This window comes from Rhinatrema bivittatum, chromosome 1 (assembly GCF_901001135.1).
Source record: "Rhinatrema bivittatum chromosome 1, aRhiBiv1.1, whole genome shotgun sequence".
Taxonomy (NCBI): domain Eukaryota; kingdom Metazoa; phylum Chordata; class Amphibia; order Gymnophiona; family Rhinatrematidae; genus Rhinatrema; species Rhinatrema bivittatum.
In genome coordinates, this window is record NC_042615.1 from 730,586,465 (window position 1) to 730,604,001 (window position 17,537).

Consider the following 17,537-nt stretch of genomic DNA (forward strand, 5'->3'; position numbering starts at 1 on the left):
ATCATGCTACTTGACATGCAGAAAGCTGTGAAGAACCTTCCCAATAGTAAGAATCTGGGTTTCACATAGATTTTTATAAATTGTTCCACCAGGAGATATTGCCTACTTTGCTGGGAACTCTGTTTTCTGAATGGGGACTGGTGTTTTCACTGATAGCCAACAGTGGAGGGATCACTCAGTGGCTAGGTGGGAGGAGGTAAGGTCTTCTCTGCTTCTAGGAGGGGGGAAGGAGGATTTTCTGATAGTTCTGGAGGGCGAGGATTTGCAATTTAAATACCCACTTGAGGGCTCTTGCCGCTACTTTATTTTTTTGAGTTTGGGCAGAAGGGAGCTGGTTCTCCACACAGTGGGGGTGGAAGAAAGAAGGATCATGCCCCACTGCCCACAGGCATTTTTTTAAAAAAGAGATTTTAGTATGAATTGGCATACAAACAGCCCATGAGTTTTAAAAAAGGACTTTTTTTTCATTTAGTGTCACTTTTTTTTTTTTTTTTTTTTTTTAACTCAAGAGGGATTTGCATGCTATTAGCTTATTGCAACCCATGGGGCCACCAGTCTCCAGTTATTGCAGTGCTGTGCTAAATGTTTGCGTGGGTTTTAGTGCAGGATTTATTACATCAGCCCCTAAATATATATATATAACTTAGAAGAGGGAGAACATGATAAGAATTATTCAAATACCGCAAAGATATAAATAATGCACACAAAGCAAACATTGTTTTCAGTGGAAAGGAAGGGTTAGAACAAGAGGTCCTGCTAAAAGAGGATAGACTAAAGAATAACATTTGAAATATTGCTTCACAGAAAGGGTTGTGAATGTGTACAACAGCTTCCCAGTGAAGACAGTAGAGGGAAAAACTGAAAAATAAAAATTTTTAAAAAGCATGGAGTAAGCACCACGGATCCTAAATTGCAAATAAGCAAAAGGAAAACCAGAGATCATCTTCTGGCTGTTGGATTGTGGACTGGAGAACCTAGATTTTTGCTTAAATACAGAATACAATGGTGTCAAATCTGCCAAGCAAGAATGCATCAGCTTGAATACAACTTAATCTCATCAATGATGGAGAAACATTAAACACCATTAAGCATAAAGTTGTATATCTGCCTAATCCTTCATTTGAATGTGAAGTGTGCAGAAGACTCTAGAATTGGTTTGTATTCACATTTTAAAAAATGACTGAATAAATCACTCAAATAGTGAGTCAAAAGGAAGTAAATTAGGCAGACTTAATAGTCCTGATCTACCTTCATATTCACCATGCAAGCCTTACTCAACCTTACCAACATACTCTCCTCTATTATCAACAATACCATAATGAGGAAAGCCAACTACTTGCTCATGCTGTCCACTGCATTCCCTTGCTTTCATATCCCACAATATTTGATGAGGAACTTTATCACAAAGGATACAGATTCCCTGTGAAAAGCCTTATATTCATGCTTGTTCCCCATTATGCTCAAGGGACCTACATTAATAGTTCTCCTATGATAATGCTGTGAAAAGGGCTAAGATTGTAGCCCATTTCAAAAGATCCCTCTGCAATTTGTTGCCAGAGGATGTGGTTAGGGCAGTTAGTGTAGCTGGGTTTAAAAAAGGCTTGGATAAGTTCTTGGAGAAGTCCATTAACTGCTAATAATCAAGTTGACTTAGGGAATAGCCACTGCTATTACTGACATTACAAGCATGGGATCTACTTAATGTTTTGGGAACTTGTCAGGTACTTGTAACCTGGATTGGCCACAGTTGGAAACAGGATGCTGGGCCTGACCCAGTATGGCAACTTCTTATGTTCTCCCTTTCCTTCCTCTTTTTTAAGGTACAAAATGTTTTTCATATTTTGCATTTTGAACCAGACTGCAGTTTCTCTTTGGCAGCATAAAATTTCCTAGCACAGTTCCAACTATATCCTTCTCCCCTTCCCCTTTTTAATTTTGGAAACCTCACAATCACAAAGTTCTTTAGTTGTTCCCACCCCTCCAGATATAATTAACATTTACAACTCTGATTTTTTCCTCACAATTCTCCTTTTGACATGAATTTACTCATTTTAGATAATTTTGACCATGCCCCTTTTTTCTACTTTGTAAAAAGTATTTATCTGAAAGCAAACCATACTAATATTTTTAGAGTCCACCCAAAAGCATGTGCAATTATTAAATAGGCCTACTTCCTTCTACACTCATTAATTACAAATCTACTCATCTTTAATGGGCTAAAACTATGACTGTTTTATATGTTTGTCCTTAAAGTTGAAATTATGAAACATAGCCACAATTAAAAACCATGCTCATTACATTTATTTTTTTTCATGTTTAGTATAATAATTAATAGCAAGGGCTAGGTAACCATTTCTAGTTGTTCCGGGGGCAATATTAATTAATAGCTTCATAGATTCGAGAGCAATTTTAATAATTCATTACAGGCTAGATGTATTACGCTTTTTTCCAACTGGACAAAACTCGAAAACCCTGCACGACATCAGGCTCTAAGATTAATGCTGCGATTTAATTCAGAATTTGGTAATCCCTACATTAAAACGTAATGTTATAGCATCCAATAATAGCAATAACATGGGCACGCCCCTTAACTACCATCCATATGGATATGTTTCCCCTTAGGTAAATACTCAAAATTAAAAAAAAAAAACCAAAACAACTTCCCCAATTTTTTTTAACAAGCTCGTTTCGTGTTAGTTTGACATAGCAAATATACTGCTAAACCCACATAAAACAAAACATATTTTACAAAAGCCACACTAAGCCTCCCCCCTATTAACCACCTACACCACAGCCCTTAAAATGGATTTCCTGTAACCCGGAAGTTTTCTTGCCATGCAACTAGACGTCACTGTTGCGCATGTAATGGTCCAAGTAGCGTTCTAAAATGTCAGAACGCCTTGATTGGCTGTCTCATGGAATACGCTCCTTTAAGCCTTTCGTGCAACCCGGAAGTTGATTTCCATCAGCCTGTACTTAGTGTAAGATGATAGCACGCGGAGATTGGAAGCTGTACAGGTTCGGTTTTAAAGCCGCTATACCTGGATGGCGGGGTTTGCATTCGGAGTCCGCCCCGGCCTCATCGCTCTATCCTCCCGTGTTGGCCTCCCTCACAGCCCGTAGCAAGGCCTCGCTGCGGCGGCGAGCCGAGGAATACCAGAAACTCGTGCACGTCGCTCCGACGGTCGCCGAGAAGCTGCGATTGCTCACCCGTATCCAGCGGCTCAAGTACGTGGTATACCCGCAGACCTTCGCCTTGGACGCTGACCGCTGGTACCAGAGCTTCACCAAGACCGTTTTTGTGCCGGGGCTGCCAAGTGCTGTTACTGGGAAAGAGGAGGTGGTGGAGCTGACTGAGCTACGCTCTCGTCTGTGCGATGCGATTCTGCAGGAATGCTTCTATCTGAAAAAGAAGAGGAGACCCTTCCTGTACACCGATCAGAAGTACTACGGCGCCCCCTTCCTTACCAACCTCGTGTCCATGCTGACGGCACAGCTGGGAAAACACAATCCCTTGCTAAGGAGCTCCAGCCTGGGTGAGGAGCGCCAAAAGCCACCGACTGACCAAAAATATCCTCGCTAACCCTTGGGGGGGATTTATCCAGGGCTTTAACACAGGCACTGAACAGTGTAAAGTCCTGAAGAAATCGGGCCCTGCTCTATAGCAGGTCGAACTTATCAGATTAACTTAAAATAAGTACGACTGTCGCTACTTATCCGGCCAAGGACCTGATTCACTTAAGCATTTTTCCCATAGATACAGAATGGGAGAAAAGCCCTAGTGAATCAGGCCCTTAGCTAGATAAGTAGAGCCCACCATATCATCCACTATCCACCCCTGACTTATCTGGCTAACTACTTAGCTGCATAACAGGCCGATTCAGTAAAGTCCGCGGGAGAGCGGACGAAAGCCTGCTCTCCTGGCGCGTGATTCAGTATTTAAATTAGGTGGTGCGGTAGAAACAGGCAAAAGGAGGCATTAGGGACACTAGCGAGTCCATAGCGCCTCCTTTTAGCCCGGAGCGGCGGCTGTCAGCGGATTTGACAGCAGACGCTCAATTTTGCCGCCGTCGGTTCTCGAGCCCGCTGACAGCCACGGGCTCGGAAACCGGACGCCGGCAAAATTGAGCATCCGGTTTTTGGCCCGACAGCCGCCGGCCCATTTAAAATGTTTTTTTTAACTTTTTTTACTCTTCGGGACCTCAGACTTGATATCGCCATGATATTAAGTCGGAGGGTGCACAGAAAAGCAGTTTTTACTGCTTTTCTGTGCACTTTCCCGGTATTGGCAGAAACATTTCTTAAAGTTAAATGTGCGGCTTAGCTGCACATTTTACTTTCTGTATTGCGCGGGCATACCTATCGCATGGGGATACCTAATAGGGTCATCCACATGCATTTGCATGTTGAGGGCGCTATTAGGTGCCGTGGGTTGGACGCGCATTTTCCTCCCCTTACTGAATAAGGGGTAAGGGAAAACGCGCGTCCAAGGGCAGGTTAACAGTGCGCTCCGTCAGAGTGCACTGTACTGTATCGGCCTGTAAGTGTCTTAACCTGCTAAGTGGTGAACACTGAGCATAGCTGGAGATACAACGGCTGCCACTTAGCTGGATAAGTCCTACTTACCCATCTAAGTAGCGTTCAACATGTTTTGAATATTGGGCTCAGCCTGTCTACGGAGTCGCCTTGTTATAATATAAAAAGAATGTCAACATAGGCTCCTAAGATTGCCATACTGGGTTAGACTAAAGGTCCATCGAGCCCAGTGCTCTGTTTCCAACAGTGTTCGATCCAGGTCACAGGTATCTGGCAGAATCCCAAAGGGTATATAGATTTCATGCTGTTTATCCCAGGGATAAGCAGTGGATTTCAGTAACTTCTTCTTAATAATGGTTTATGGAATTTTTCTCCAGGAACTTGTCCAAACTTTTTTTTAAACATAGCTACAGTAACAGTTTTCACCACATCCTCTGGCACCAAATTCTAGAACTTAATTATGCATTGAGTAAAAAAAAATTCTCTTATTTTAAATGTACAACTTAGTAACTTTATTGTGTTGCCTAATCTTTGTACTTTTTGAAAGCATAAACAGCCAATTGATGTTTAATTGTTTTACTCCATTCATTATTTTATAGACCTCTTATATCTCCCCTCAGCCATCTCTCTCCAAATTGAAGAATCCTAACTTCATTAGCCTTTCCCCAGAGGGAGCTCGATCCCTCCCCTTTATCATTTTGGTCATCCTTCTCTCCACAACATACATACACTTCTTGCCTCTTATTGAGCCCACAGTATAATCATAAGTTCAAGTCTTTGTTGTTCAGTTCATATGCACATAAAATGTTAAATATAACTTTTATTATGCTAAACTTCATGGGCTCAGTATTCAAAAGATATCTGGGTATATAAGTTAGGATGGAGTTTCTCCACAAAAGAAAGGAGACCTCTGATGCAGAAAATGGTTCATTTTTGAAACAAGGACTCATGTTGGAAATATATTTGGGATTGATGATAGCACATTAGAGAAAAGTTTGTTAAGAGCAGAAATTTGGATTTTGAGTTCATATATTTATTCTCCTTAATTTGGACTTCGTTTGGTGTTTCAACTTTGGTGTTTCAACTTTGTATTGTACATCATGCAGATGTACAGTATGTCACATTAGTAAAAATGTTTAAAACCACTGCTGTCTGAGCCCCCTCCGAAGGGAAACGGAAACAGTAAAGATATTATTGTGTCAGCTATCTCTGCCCCTCCCACTCACAAGTCTTCCTACCCACCCAGTACCTGATCATACCCTAATTTGCAGTTCTGGATCCAAGTATGTCATGATCCTGGATGCTTCCAGCATTGCTCTGGGTAGCAGCGCTGGAAGCATAAGCTGTCAGCATAACTGTCTAGCTGGATGGTTATAATGACAGCCTACGCTTCCAACCGTGCTGTGCGATCAGGTACTGAGGGCGCTGGGGGTGTGAAGAGGCCATATATTTTTTCTATTTAATGGAAAGGGAGTGGGAGGGGGGGAGAGTCAGAGCCAATAATATCTTTGTTTCTCTTCGGAGGGGATGGGGGAAGGGGACTCTGCTAGTAGGGGTCATAAACATTTATGGTGGGGGTGTCGCAGTGGGGCCAGGAGAATCACAGTTAAGTTTTCTTTTTGCTTTTTTTAAAATCATATGAGTGCCACTTAACCTGCCACACAAGGCCAGATATCTGGTTATCCTGCCATACATAGCTGGATAACTTTAGACTTAACTAGCCATATTTATTTATTTATTTATAAATTTTTTATATGCCGTGGCACGTTGGGAACATCACCTCGGTTTACAGATAATTCAAAAGTTTTCCAGTTAGGTTTAAAGTTATTTATATAAAAGGTAGCTGGATAACTTTAGGCAAGTATATTCAGCAGGACACATATCCCACTGAATTTTCGGGTCAAGTTATCTGGCTAATTTTAGCCAGATAACTTGTCCACTTGCTGGTTGACTGAACATGGGTCTCTAAATGGTCATTGCATGGACAAATTTTAGCAGTGGTTAAGTGTATTTTATCAGTTGCGTCATATTTGTTAAATTTGCCCTTATCTTGATAGACAGTTTGGCTCTGGTGATCCATGCCCTAATGACCAGACGCTTGGATTATTTTAATTCGTTATATCAAGGGTTATTTGCTTATAATTTTCAGCATTTGCAATATCTGCAAAACACAGCACCTAGGTTGTTGACTGAAACAAAGATTAATGATTACAAATCCTCAATTGTAAAAACATTGCATTGGTTACCAGTGAAGTATCAGGTGCACTTTAAGATCTTATCAATCGTATTTCAGTGTGGCAGATCTTTGGGGTTGCCTCAGCAGGCATTGTTGGCCGCGCCAGCGGGTGTTTCAATGAGACCCGAAGCAAAATGTCAACAAGCTTTTGGTTTTTCAGCTTGCTTGTGGAATAGTATACTACAGGATTGAAGAAAAGAAGTTGTCTATTTGACTTTGTGAAAACAAATTAAAGCATAGCTTTTTGAGCTGGCCTTTTGGATTTAGTTCTAGGCTAAGAGGATATGGGATAGACATTAGTTAGTGGGGGGTTTTTTAACTTGTTTTAATTGCTGTCGGTTGCATGTTATTTTAGATTGTAACATGCTTTGATATTTTTTGGATTAAAGGCATCATATCAAATATAAATAAATACATGGGAGATACATTCAGCTAAGAGATTTTGAACTGGATCCCAAGACGTTTTACACTACTGAGTTGTTAATTTTCGCTAGCTGATAATAAAGGTTTCCGGTCTTTGGGGTCTCTGGCTTGCTTTCCTTGCTTAGTCTGTCTTTTCATTCTCTGGTCCTCCTTTTCTTTCTTGTTTTCTCTGTCTCTTTGATGCCCTCCTTCCTCCTCCTTTGGCTCTTTTGCTTCAGAATGGAATATTAATACTTCCTTTTCCTTCGCTCTTTCTGCTCTGTTCCCCATTTCTCCTACTCTCTCTCTCTCACTCCTCCATTCCTCATCCATTCTAGGATTCTCTCCACATAACCCCACCCACAAATCCAGGATCTCTTTTTTTTTCTCACCCCCTGCCTTCTACCTCTCCACTTTTGTCTCTATCTGCCTGACCCTCTTCCTCAATCCTGGTCTTCCCTCTCTCTCTCTTTGCACCTTCTCCTCCCCCCCCCCCCCCCCATTCTGCATCTCTGCTCTCTCTCTCCCACTTCCCATTACCTGGTCCTTTCTCTTTCCCTCTATCACCTGCCCCTTATCCAGAATCCTTTCTCCCTTTGCATTTCTTCCTCTGGCCCCAGGCCTCAGTGTCTCTCTCCTCCCTTCTTGTGCCTCCACCCCATCCCTGTCCTGGATTTTCCCTTCCTCCATTCCCATGCCTTATCATAGGTTTGATCTCTTCTCCCCTCAGTCTTCATTATCCCTGGAATGCTGTTTCCTGTCCCTCCGAAATGGCTTGGCTTGACCTCCCAATCCTTTCCCTGGCCAGCAGGAACAGAAGTGACAAATACCATGACAGTATCTTATGCTTTCTCCCCCAAGCATTTACATCGCTCCTCACCTCTTTCAATACTACCTTCTGTACTGCTTCCAGTCCCATCCCCAAAGCATTCATCCCATTGAGCTTTCACTCCCCTTCCCACCCTACAAATCATTCTTGCCTGACTAGCATTTGAGGCGACTCCCTCCCCACTTGCTGTCAGCTGAGTCCCAAGTCCTTGCAGCACAAACATCTAGGGCATGGGGCAATGTCCAGAGAAGAGGGGCTAGAACAGGGAGCAGAGGCTCTTTACAGCTGTTGTGTGGGCACCCTGCTCCTGCTCCCCCCTCTTCCTTTCCTTAGCAGTTTTACTGTATTGATGCAAGGACAAGCAGAAAGGATTGGAATAGAAAGCAGTGGGGTACTATCTGATAGACTTGAACTTGGACTCTGGGGGGTTGAGGGAAGGAGCATGCTGGAGCTGCCAGCATTATAGTACAGAAAGGACTTTCCCAAAGTACAGTCAAGAAGTCGAGAATCACTGCACTAGCATATTGTGTAGTGTAATTAATGGGAAACATTTATGTAATGCTGGTGTTATGTTCATTGACGTCTTTTGTAAACATGTTGTGCAATGTACATCACTTGCTATGTGCTAACATTAGCTGTACTAGTGTCTGCTGCTACCATTAAGTGTTGTTTGTTCTTGCCCCTATCACATTAACACTAAGACCAAATTACTCTGTTTCCCCACTCAGTAGCAGGACTAATGTGATGGGAAAGTAGTATCACAATGCAGTCATGTTGAGTGGAGTGGCATTTGTGGAAATATAGTGCTAGCATGCTCCTCCTGGTCTTAGTATATAGCTTGTCCAGGTTGACCCCATCTCTGCAAAAGGTACAAAACATCCCATTCCTTTTGTTCCTCTAGACCAGACCTTGCTCATGGATTTCTCATCTCTTTAACTGACGGAGACAGAGGACACATCTCTTTTATGACATCACCCTGGGCTGTAAGAAGTGTGGCCCTAGGCAGTTGTCAGTAGTCTCTGTCTCCTGCAGCTATGGACAAGTAAGGACTGTTTTACAAAACCCCAGATCCTAGGTTTGTCCCCAGCCTTGTGGACCCTTCTCTCTTGGGCCGTCAGCATGCACCTGCACATCCGTTTGTGCATCTATTCTCACCTGTGCATCCAGGTTGGGGTTTCTTCTTTCTGGATGCACATCTTGTGTGTCCAGCTTAGGTGTCTTTCTTGGTGTCAGTACTGGGCATCCAGTTTGGGTGTCTAGTTGGACAAGTAGCTCAAGCGTGTGTTCTTGGATGCACATTTTTTGTGTGACCATTTTGGGTACAGCTTATATGCGTAGGTAATCTAGGAACGAGCCTTTACTGATCTGCATGCTTACAACCATGGTGCTTGAGGTGAAGAAGCCTAAGCGCTTATCTGTTTGTGCTTCTTGTTACATCGGGGAGCTTTCTTTAAGCCTGAGTCAGCGCTGCCTGGATGCTCTGAGACTTACCGCCTCCTAATTTTGCTGATGATGGTCCATCTCCTTGGCCTGAGGGGAGTAAGACCAAGAGAGATGTGCCAGGAGTGTCTCCTCCCTTGATTGATTCATGGGCCAAGTCGTTAGGGGACACTAACTCTCAGGATGTCAGGTTTGGGCCTCTAGGGCCTGGAATGGACACGTCGTCCTTTTCCTAGGCAAGTCGTCTTAACTGGCAGTGCTTACTAAGGAGTGATTGATTTGGAATGGAGTGCACCAGAGGCATCTTTTAAAGGACGATGCATCTAGGTGGGTTATACCCCTTGGAGCCGCAGGCCAGAGGGCAGTAACATTTCCCTAGGGTGGATACCTTGGTTTGTTCTTTCACGAAAAGTACCTCCATTCCAGTAGAGGAAGGTGCGGCAATGAAGGATGCTCAGGATAGGGAAGATTGAGGCTATCCTAAAGCAAGCCTTTGAGGCAGTGACAATGAATTTGCAAATAGTTCTTGTTGTGCCTTGGTAGCTCCAGACTTCTTTGTGTCTTTTGTCAAGATTCTGGTGTACCAGGTCCGATCTTGGATCTATGGTAGAACTGAGGGCTGCCTTCTTAGCCGAAGTGGACTGTGACTTAATTTACACAGCCACCAAAGGAGCTGCTTTGGTTATTGTGGCTAGGCAGCAGCTGTGGCTGCGCAACTGGTCGATGGATACTATTTCAAATTCCAATCTTACCAAGCTGCTCTTCAAGGGCTCACTTTTGTTTGGTAGTGAATTGGAAAAAATGGCAAGAAAATGGGGAAAGACCCAGGTCCCTCGATTTGCCAAAGGACAAGAAACCCTGTCTTTATGGGTGAGTGACCGCTCTTGAGACTACTGTTATTTTCAGCCTTATAGGGGAGGTCCTTTCCAGAGGTCCCATCTCTTCCGCAGGTCTCAGTCCTCTCCCCCGCCCCCCCCCCCCCCCTCCCAAGGATCTTGAAAGGATGCGAGCTTCGGAGGTGGAGCCCCTCTGTCTTCCCAATGAAGGTTTGCGGGTAGGGGATAGGTGGTTGCCTATCCCGTCTTTTATCACAAGTGGGTCCAAATTACTTTGGATCAGTGTGTTCTCGAAGTGATTCGGAACAGGTATGTTCTAGAATTTCTTCAAATTCCTCTGGATGCCTTTATGGTCTCTCCATGCAACTCCCCTCAGAAGAGGGTAGAAGTAGAAGCGACATTACAACTGTTCAGGCTGAAAGCGTTGATTCCCTTTCACGAATCGCAGCAGACTATGTGCCGTTATTCCATTTATTTTTGTCAATTCCAAGAAGGAACGGTCGTTTTGGCCCATACTGTATCTCAAGGGCATCAACCGACATTTATGAGTCATGCATTTCAGGACAAAAACAGTGCACTGTCATAATGGCAATTCAAGCAGGGGAGTACCTCACATCTCTGGATCTGACGGAGGCGTATCTGCTTATTCCCATCCATCAGGAATATCAGCATTTCCTCCGATTTGCTCTCCTTGATCATCATTTCCAGTTTCAGGCCTTGCTTTTTGGGTTAGCCATGGTGCCCAGGACCTTTTCCAAAGTCATGGTGATGGTAGCGGTGGCCCTTCACAAGTAGTACATTATGCTTTACCCCTATCTGGACACCTGATTGATTCGAGCCAAGACTGTGGAAGAGAGTCTTTGCGCTTCCTGCACGGTAGTTTAGTTGTTACAGGAACTAGGCTGGGTGGTGAATTTGCAGCTGTCTCAGATCCTGGAGTATCTCTGGGTTCGATTCCATACAAGGCAGGGCATAGTATTTCTGCCGGAGTCTCGGATCCACACATTGCTGTTGCAAGTTCGATCCCTGCGGAATTCTGTTTGTCCTGCCGTGTGGTCTTACCTGCAAGTCTTAGGATTGATGGTTGCTGCTTTAGAAGTAGTTCCCTGTGCAAGGGCACATATGCTCCCTTTTCAGCGTTTGTTGCTCTCCCGATGGAGTCCACAATTGCATAAATATGTGGTGAGCCTGCTCCTCCTGTTAAGGGTGAGATCCCAGTTGAATTGGTGATTACAGGCAGATTATATCAGGAAAGTAATTTCCCTGACAATGCTGGATTGGTTGGTACTTATGACAGATGTGAGACTCCGGGTCTTGGGGGCTCACTGTCAGGAGTTGGTGGTACAAGAGCACTGGAATGCAGCAGAGCGGTAGTGGAACATCACTGGAGACACAAGCAGTTCGGTTGGCGTGCCTGTAGTTCACTAGCAGCTAGGAGCTTAGGCGGTCCGGATAATTTATTTATTTATTTATTTATTTAAGGTTTTTATATACCGGCATTCATGATAAAATCACATCATGCTGGTTTACATTAAAACAGTGGTGCATAGAAAGAAAAAACAAACTGGAACTGTAGTGCGGAAGAAAGCAGTTACAAAAAACAGGGATGCTTAAACTGGGAGAGGAAGGAAAAAGAAAAGGTTAATAGCATTTTAAATATTTACAACGAACAGTTAAATAATATCCAACAATGTGACGATGGTATTGGAGGAGATAGATGTACTCATGGTGTGGGAGGAGCATCATTTCTTAAGCATATCCGCCTCTCACATTGCTGGAAAGGACAGTATCTGAGCTGATTTCCTCAGCAGGAGAAACTGACCCAGGAGAATGGGTTCTGGCGGATGAGACCTTTCAGTTCCTGGTGAACCACTAGGGCCTACCGGATCTAGACCTGTTGGAGACCTTCAAATGCAAAGGTTCCACGCTTCTTTGGCCACAGGCAGGACCCAAAAGTAATGGGCATCAACGCTCTTGTTAAGGCATGGCCATGTGGCACCCTTCTGTATAGCCTCTGATAGGTTGATCCAGAAGATTGCAAGTCAAACCAACACCGTCCTTTTAGTGGGTCCAGATTGGGCTTGAAGGCTGTGCTACACTGATCTCCAGAGACTTCTGGTGGGCAGTCCCCTCAGGCTACTGTCTCGGAAAGATCTGTTACGTCAGGGGCTCATTCTGCACAAGGATCTAGGTTGATTCTATCTTATGGTTTGGCCATTGAAAGGGCTCGGTTGTTGAAACGAGGTTTTTTTTTTTTTTTTTTTGCCTGCTGTAATTTTCTCTCTTCTTCAGGGCCAGTATTTTTCTACTTCTGTAGCCTATGTTAGAGTTTGGAGGGTGTTTGAGCCCTGCTATTATGAGCGAGGTACTCAACCACTCAAGGTGGATATTGTTTTGATTTTGGAATTTTTGCAGGACGGCTTGCTTAAGGGTTTGGCCCTTAACATCTTAAAGGTTCAAGTTGCTGCCTTGGCTTGTTATAGGAGGGAGAGTCAATAGAGGGCCTTTGTCTTCCAATCCAGATGTGTCCCGTTTCTTGCAGAAAGATAAGCATCTTTGCCACCCCCGTTGTGGCTTCCGATGCCTCTGTGGGACCTTAATTTGGTCATCAAGTTTTTGGCAGGTCTGATGTTTTGACCATTGCATACTCTTTCCTTACGTCTGCTTACTTTGAAAAAAAGGTTTTCTGATAGCAATCTGTTCAGAATTTCTGGTCTCTGAGCTCCAGGCTCTTTCCTGCTCCAAGTCTTTTCTCAATATGACTCCGGGTGCTGTTCAACTTCAGCTGTGCCCTCTTTTTTTTGCCCAAAGTGATTTCGGAGTTTCATTTCAATCAGTAGATTTTTCTGCCCACCTTGGAAAGGAAAAAAGAAGAAGCTAAGTGCTGTCTTTTGTGTTCTTTGGATGTCAGGTGTCATTTACTCCAGTACTTAGAGATGACTAAAGTAGTTCGGAAGTCCGATCACCTGTTTGTGCTCCAATGTGGTGGTAAGCAGGGAGTACTGGCGACGTGGGCAAAGATTGCCTCTGTGTTAAGGAAGTCATTATGGCAGTCTATGTGGCCGCTGAGGTGGTCTTGCTGAAACAGAGTAGACCACATTCCACGAGGGCTCAGGTGGTATTGTGGGCAGAGCTTCGTTTGTTGTTGCCTGCTGAAATTTGCCAAGTGGCGACATGATTATCTTTGCACATCTTATCCAAGTATTACCACTTGGATGTTTGGGCTAGGGAGGACGCCGTGTTTGCGCAGGCAGTATTGACTGGACCTCTGGCAGCCATCTGCCCTTTTCAAGATGAGTTTTGTCCTGCCCTAATGCTGAGGAAGGAGAAATTACTACTTCCCTGTACGTACCCAGATCAGTCCAGACTGTGGGTTGAGCCTCCTGCCCAGCAGATTGAGACAGACTAAAACTGAAATGATATCCTATATCAGGATAGAGCCTACCCTGTATCCCTTCAGTATTTGTCTGTCTCCAGCAGATCAGCAGCTGAACCTGCGGTTCCCCTTCTTCTGTAATATTTCTTCTTACTTCTTTTCCCTGCGGGGATCTTTTTATTCTAGGATCAAGCAAGTATTAGTGTTCCTTAAACCTTTGAAAGTTTTCTGGTGGTCTATGGGAGACAGCCTTCTCTCCTCACTCTGTGGAGGGCCTAGGGGAGCTTGCCCCTTGGTTTTACTAGCCTAGGCTCCTCATTCCTGGTGGCCTTTGGGATGATACTGGTGGTCCAGTTCCTCACCCCTGGCTAGCTCTCCGTTTTTTACTGCAGTTTCCTTAAGATCTGTAGCAGGTTACTTATGCACTTTTTCTTTTTGCTTGTACCTTTAAAAAAAAAAAAAAAAAGGCTGTAAAGGGAGTTCTGAGGCTTTCTCAGCCAAGATCTCAGGACAACAGACAGCTCCGGCAGTGAGCAGGGTTCAGTTCCTGCCTCCGCTGACCGACACAGCCTAGCGCAGCTCCATTTTTTTCTCACTTTTTTTTTTTCCCCTTGTTCTTTATTATGCCGCATCCCAGTACCTGTGCAGCCTGCAGAGAGCAGGGATCGTGGCTCTCTCGCAGCAGTCTTTGCTCCGGGTGCCTGCTGGGGGGGGGGGGGGAGACCCCGGAGGCTAGACTCCGGGTGGGTAGGGCCATGGATAAGCTCTATACTCTCCCTGAGGACTGCCTGGATTTACTCAAGATACCAAAAGTGGATTCCTCCGTCTCTGCAGTTACCAAGCACACCATGGTGTGGGGGCCACGGCATTGAAGGATGTCCAGGACCGCAAGCTGGAATTTTATCTCAAACGCATTTTTTAGGTACTGTCCTTAGGAGTGTGGGTGACAATCTGCAGCAGTCTCATGCAGCGAGCAAGCCTCAGGTGGGTTCAACAATTGCTCAGCGTCCAGGACCTCCCGTCTGCAGAGGCGGAGCAGGCGATTGGTTGGAAGGAGTGATTTGCGTATGGGGCCGATGCTCTGTACGATCTCCTACAGGTGCAGGCCAAAGCCATGGTCTCTGCGGTCTTGGCCAGGTGGCCTCTCTGGCTGAGAAATTGGTCGGCGGATTCCTCTTCCAAAGCACAGTTGGGCACTCTCCCTTTCAAGGATCATTTGCTTTTTGGTGAGGACCTGGAACAACTTATTAAATCTCTGGGTGAGAATAAGATTCATAAGCTGCTGGAGGACTGCCCGAAACAGCCTAAATCTTTCTTTCCGTCTCGCACTCGCTTTAGAGGTCAACATCGATATAACAGCAGGGCTCGGGGCTCCTTTCAGAGAGGTAATGTTTCCAGATCCCAGTCCTGGTCTCATTCCTTTCGAGGGTGTCGGTCCTTCCAGCATGGTAATCAGCAGCACTCGGCCACCAAATCCTCTTCGCAATGAAATACGGCCGGCCCATTTCTCCAGTCAAAGCTTAGATGCACGACTGTCCCTGTTTCTCGAGGAATGGGCCAAGATCACTATGGATCAGTGGGTCCTAGAAGTAATAGAATAAAGCTACGCGTTAGAATTTGCTCGGGACCTACCGGACCTTCACCTCATCTCTCCCTGCGGAAGCCAAAAGCGGCCTGTGGTCGTTCAGACCCTGAAGAGACTGCTGGACCTGGGTGCCATAGTTCTAGTTCCAGCAGAGGAACAAGCGTTTGGTCAATATTCCATATACTTCGTCGTTCCCAAAAAGGAAGGTTCTTTCCGACCAATTATGGATCTCAAACAAGTCAACCGGGCTCTCAAGGTTCCCCATTTTCAAATGGAAACCCTAAGAGCGGTGATAGCAGTGGTTCACTCAGGCAAATTCTTGGCATCGCTCGACCTGACGGAGGCCTACTTGCACATTCCTATTCGCTTTGACCATCAGAGGTATCTCCGATTCCAGATCCTGGGTCAACATTTCCAGTTTCAAGCGCTTCCCTTCGGCCTAGGCACGGCGCCATGCACTATCACCAAGGTTATGGTGGTAGTGGTGGCCTCGCTTCATCGAGAGGGTGTTCTGGGTCACCTTTACCTGGACGATTGGCTTATTCGGGCCAAGTCGGAGTCTCTCTGCAAGCTGGCAGTCGACAAGATCCTGATTTGTCTAACCTCCCTGGGCTGGATAATCAATTTTCCCAAGAGCAAGCTTCAACCATCTCAGACCCTGGAATTCTTGGGGGCTTGAGTCGGCAAGGTGTTCCTCACAGACGTGCGGATGATCAAGTTCAGGGACCAGGTGCGCACCTTTCTTTCACTTGGTCTACCCATGGCATGGGACTACTTCCAGGTCCTGGGGTCCATGGCCTCCGCTATCGATCTGGTTCCTTGGGCTTTTGCCCATATGCGTCTGTTACAGAAAGCTTTACTATCCCGCTGGAAGCCGGTATCGGAGCAGATCCGGACGCCCCTCCCACTCTCAGAGTCTACCGTCACCGAGTTGCAGTGGTGGTCTCCCCTGTCCATCTTCTGAAAGGGGTGTCCCTTCAGACGCCACAGTGGATCGTTGTCACAACGGATGCCAGCCTTCCAGTTGGGGGACAGTGTGCCAGAACCAATCTACCCAGGGATACTGGTCCCCAATCTCGCTGGCACATCAATAGCTTGGAAGCGCGAGTGGTACGCCTGGCTCTCAAGGTTTTCCTCCCTTTACTCCATCGCAAGGCGGTGCGAATCCTCTTGGACAACTCCACCATGGTGGCTTACATCAATCGGCCGGGAGGCACCAGGAGTCTCCTGGTGGCCCTGGAAGCCAGCAAGCTCCTCGCCTGGGTGGAGCGTCACCTCGATCACCTAGCAGCATCCCACATTGCGGAAAAGGATAATTGTTCAAGCCAACTTCCTCAGTCTCCAGAGGTTAGACCCCGGCAAGTGGGAGTTATCAGACAGAGCAATAGAGCTGATCATCCGCAGGTGGGGTACTCCACACCTAGACCTGATGGCCACACTGAACAATGCGAAAGCTCCCAGGTTCTTCAGCCGCAGAAGGGAATATTGCGCGGATGGAGTGGATGCGCTGCTCCTTCCCTGACCCCGTGACGTTCTCCTCTAAATGTTTCCCCCTTGGCCACTAGTGGGAAAAGTGCTCAGAAGAATCTAGCTCCATCAGGGTCTCGTCATTCTGGTAGCTCCAGAGTGGCCCCACAGACCATGGTTTGCGGATCTGGTAAACCTCGCCATGGACGGCCCTCTCCATCTTGGTCATCTTCCCCACCTTCTCAGGCAGGGTCCCCTATTTTTCGATTAGGCGGATCGTTTTTGTCTAGCGGCCTGGCTTTTGAACAGCAGAGATTGAGAAAAAAGGGATATAAGGAAGAAGTTATATCCACTTTGTTGAGGGCTAGGAAGCAATCTACCTCTCTCGCTTATGTCCGGGTTTGGAAGGTTTTCGAGACTGTGTGTGCTGCTGCGGGGGGCGTCAGCTCGTAAGGCTCTGGCCTTCCTACAGAACGGCCTCTCCAAGGGTTTGTCTTTGTTCCCTGTGAGTGCAGGTCTCCACCCTCGGCTCCCTATTAGGCTCTTTGGATGGTTTCCCGGTGGCGTCTCATCCGGATGTCGTCCGCTTCCTTAATTTGAAGCCACCGCTTAGGATCACTTGTCCCTCATGGAGTCTTAACTTGGTAGTTCGGGCTCTCTGCGAGGCCCCTTTCAAACCTCTACAGAGGGCTGCACTTAAGGATTTGACTCTCAAAACTGTATTCCTGATGTCCATTTGTTCCGCCAGACGGGTGTCGGAGCTACAAGCGTTGTCGTGCCGGGAACCTTTTCTCCGTTTTTCTGATTCAGTAGTAACCCATAAGACGGTA

At 45.7% G+C, this 17,537-nt stretch overlaps 1 protein-coding gene across 2 annotated transcripts in view; it reads left to right on the top strand.

Annotated features, from left to right (window-relative positions):
- Positions 1–2,834: 2,834 nt before the first annotated feature.
- The window catches only part of MRPS30 (mitochondrial ribosomal protein S30), a 75,486-nt gene continuing 60,783 nt past the window's right edge, over positions 2,835–17,537 (top strand). Inside the window, exon 1 of one of the 2 annotated variants that reach the window (XM_029577608.1) lies at positions 2,835–3,536. In XM_029577608.1, the coding sequence (XP_029433468.1) occupies positions 2,987–3,536 (550 nt within the window). In that variant the 5' untranslated portion in view covers positions 2,835–2,986. The remainder of the gene's footprint in view (positions 3,537–17,537) is intronic. The other variant, XM_029577603.1, reaches the window with a different exon arrangement.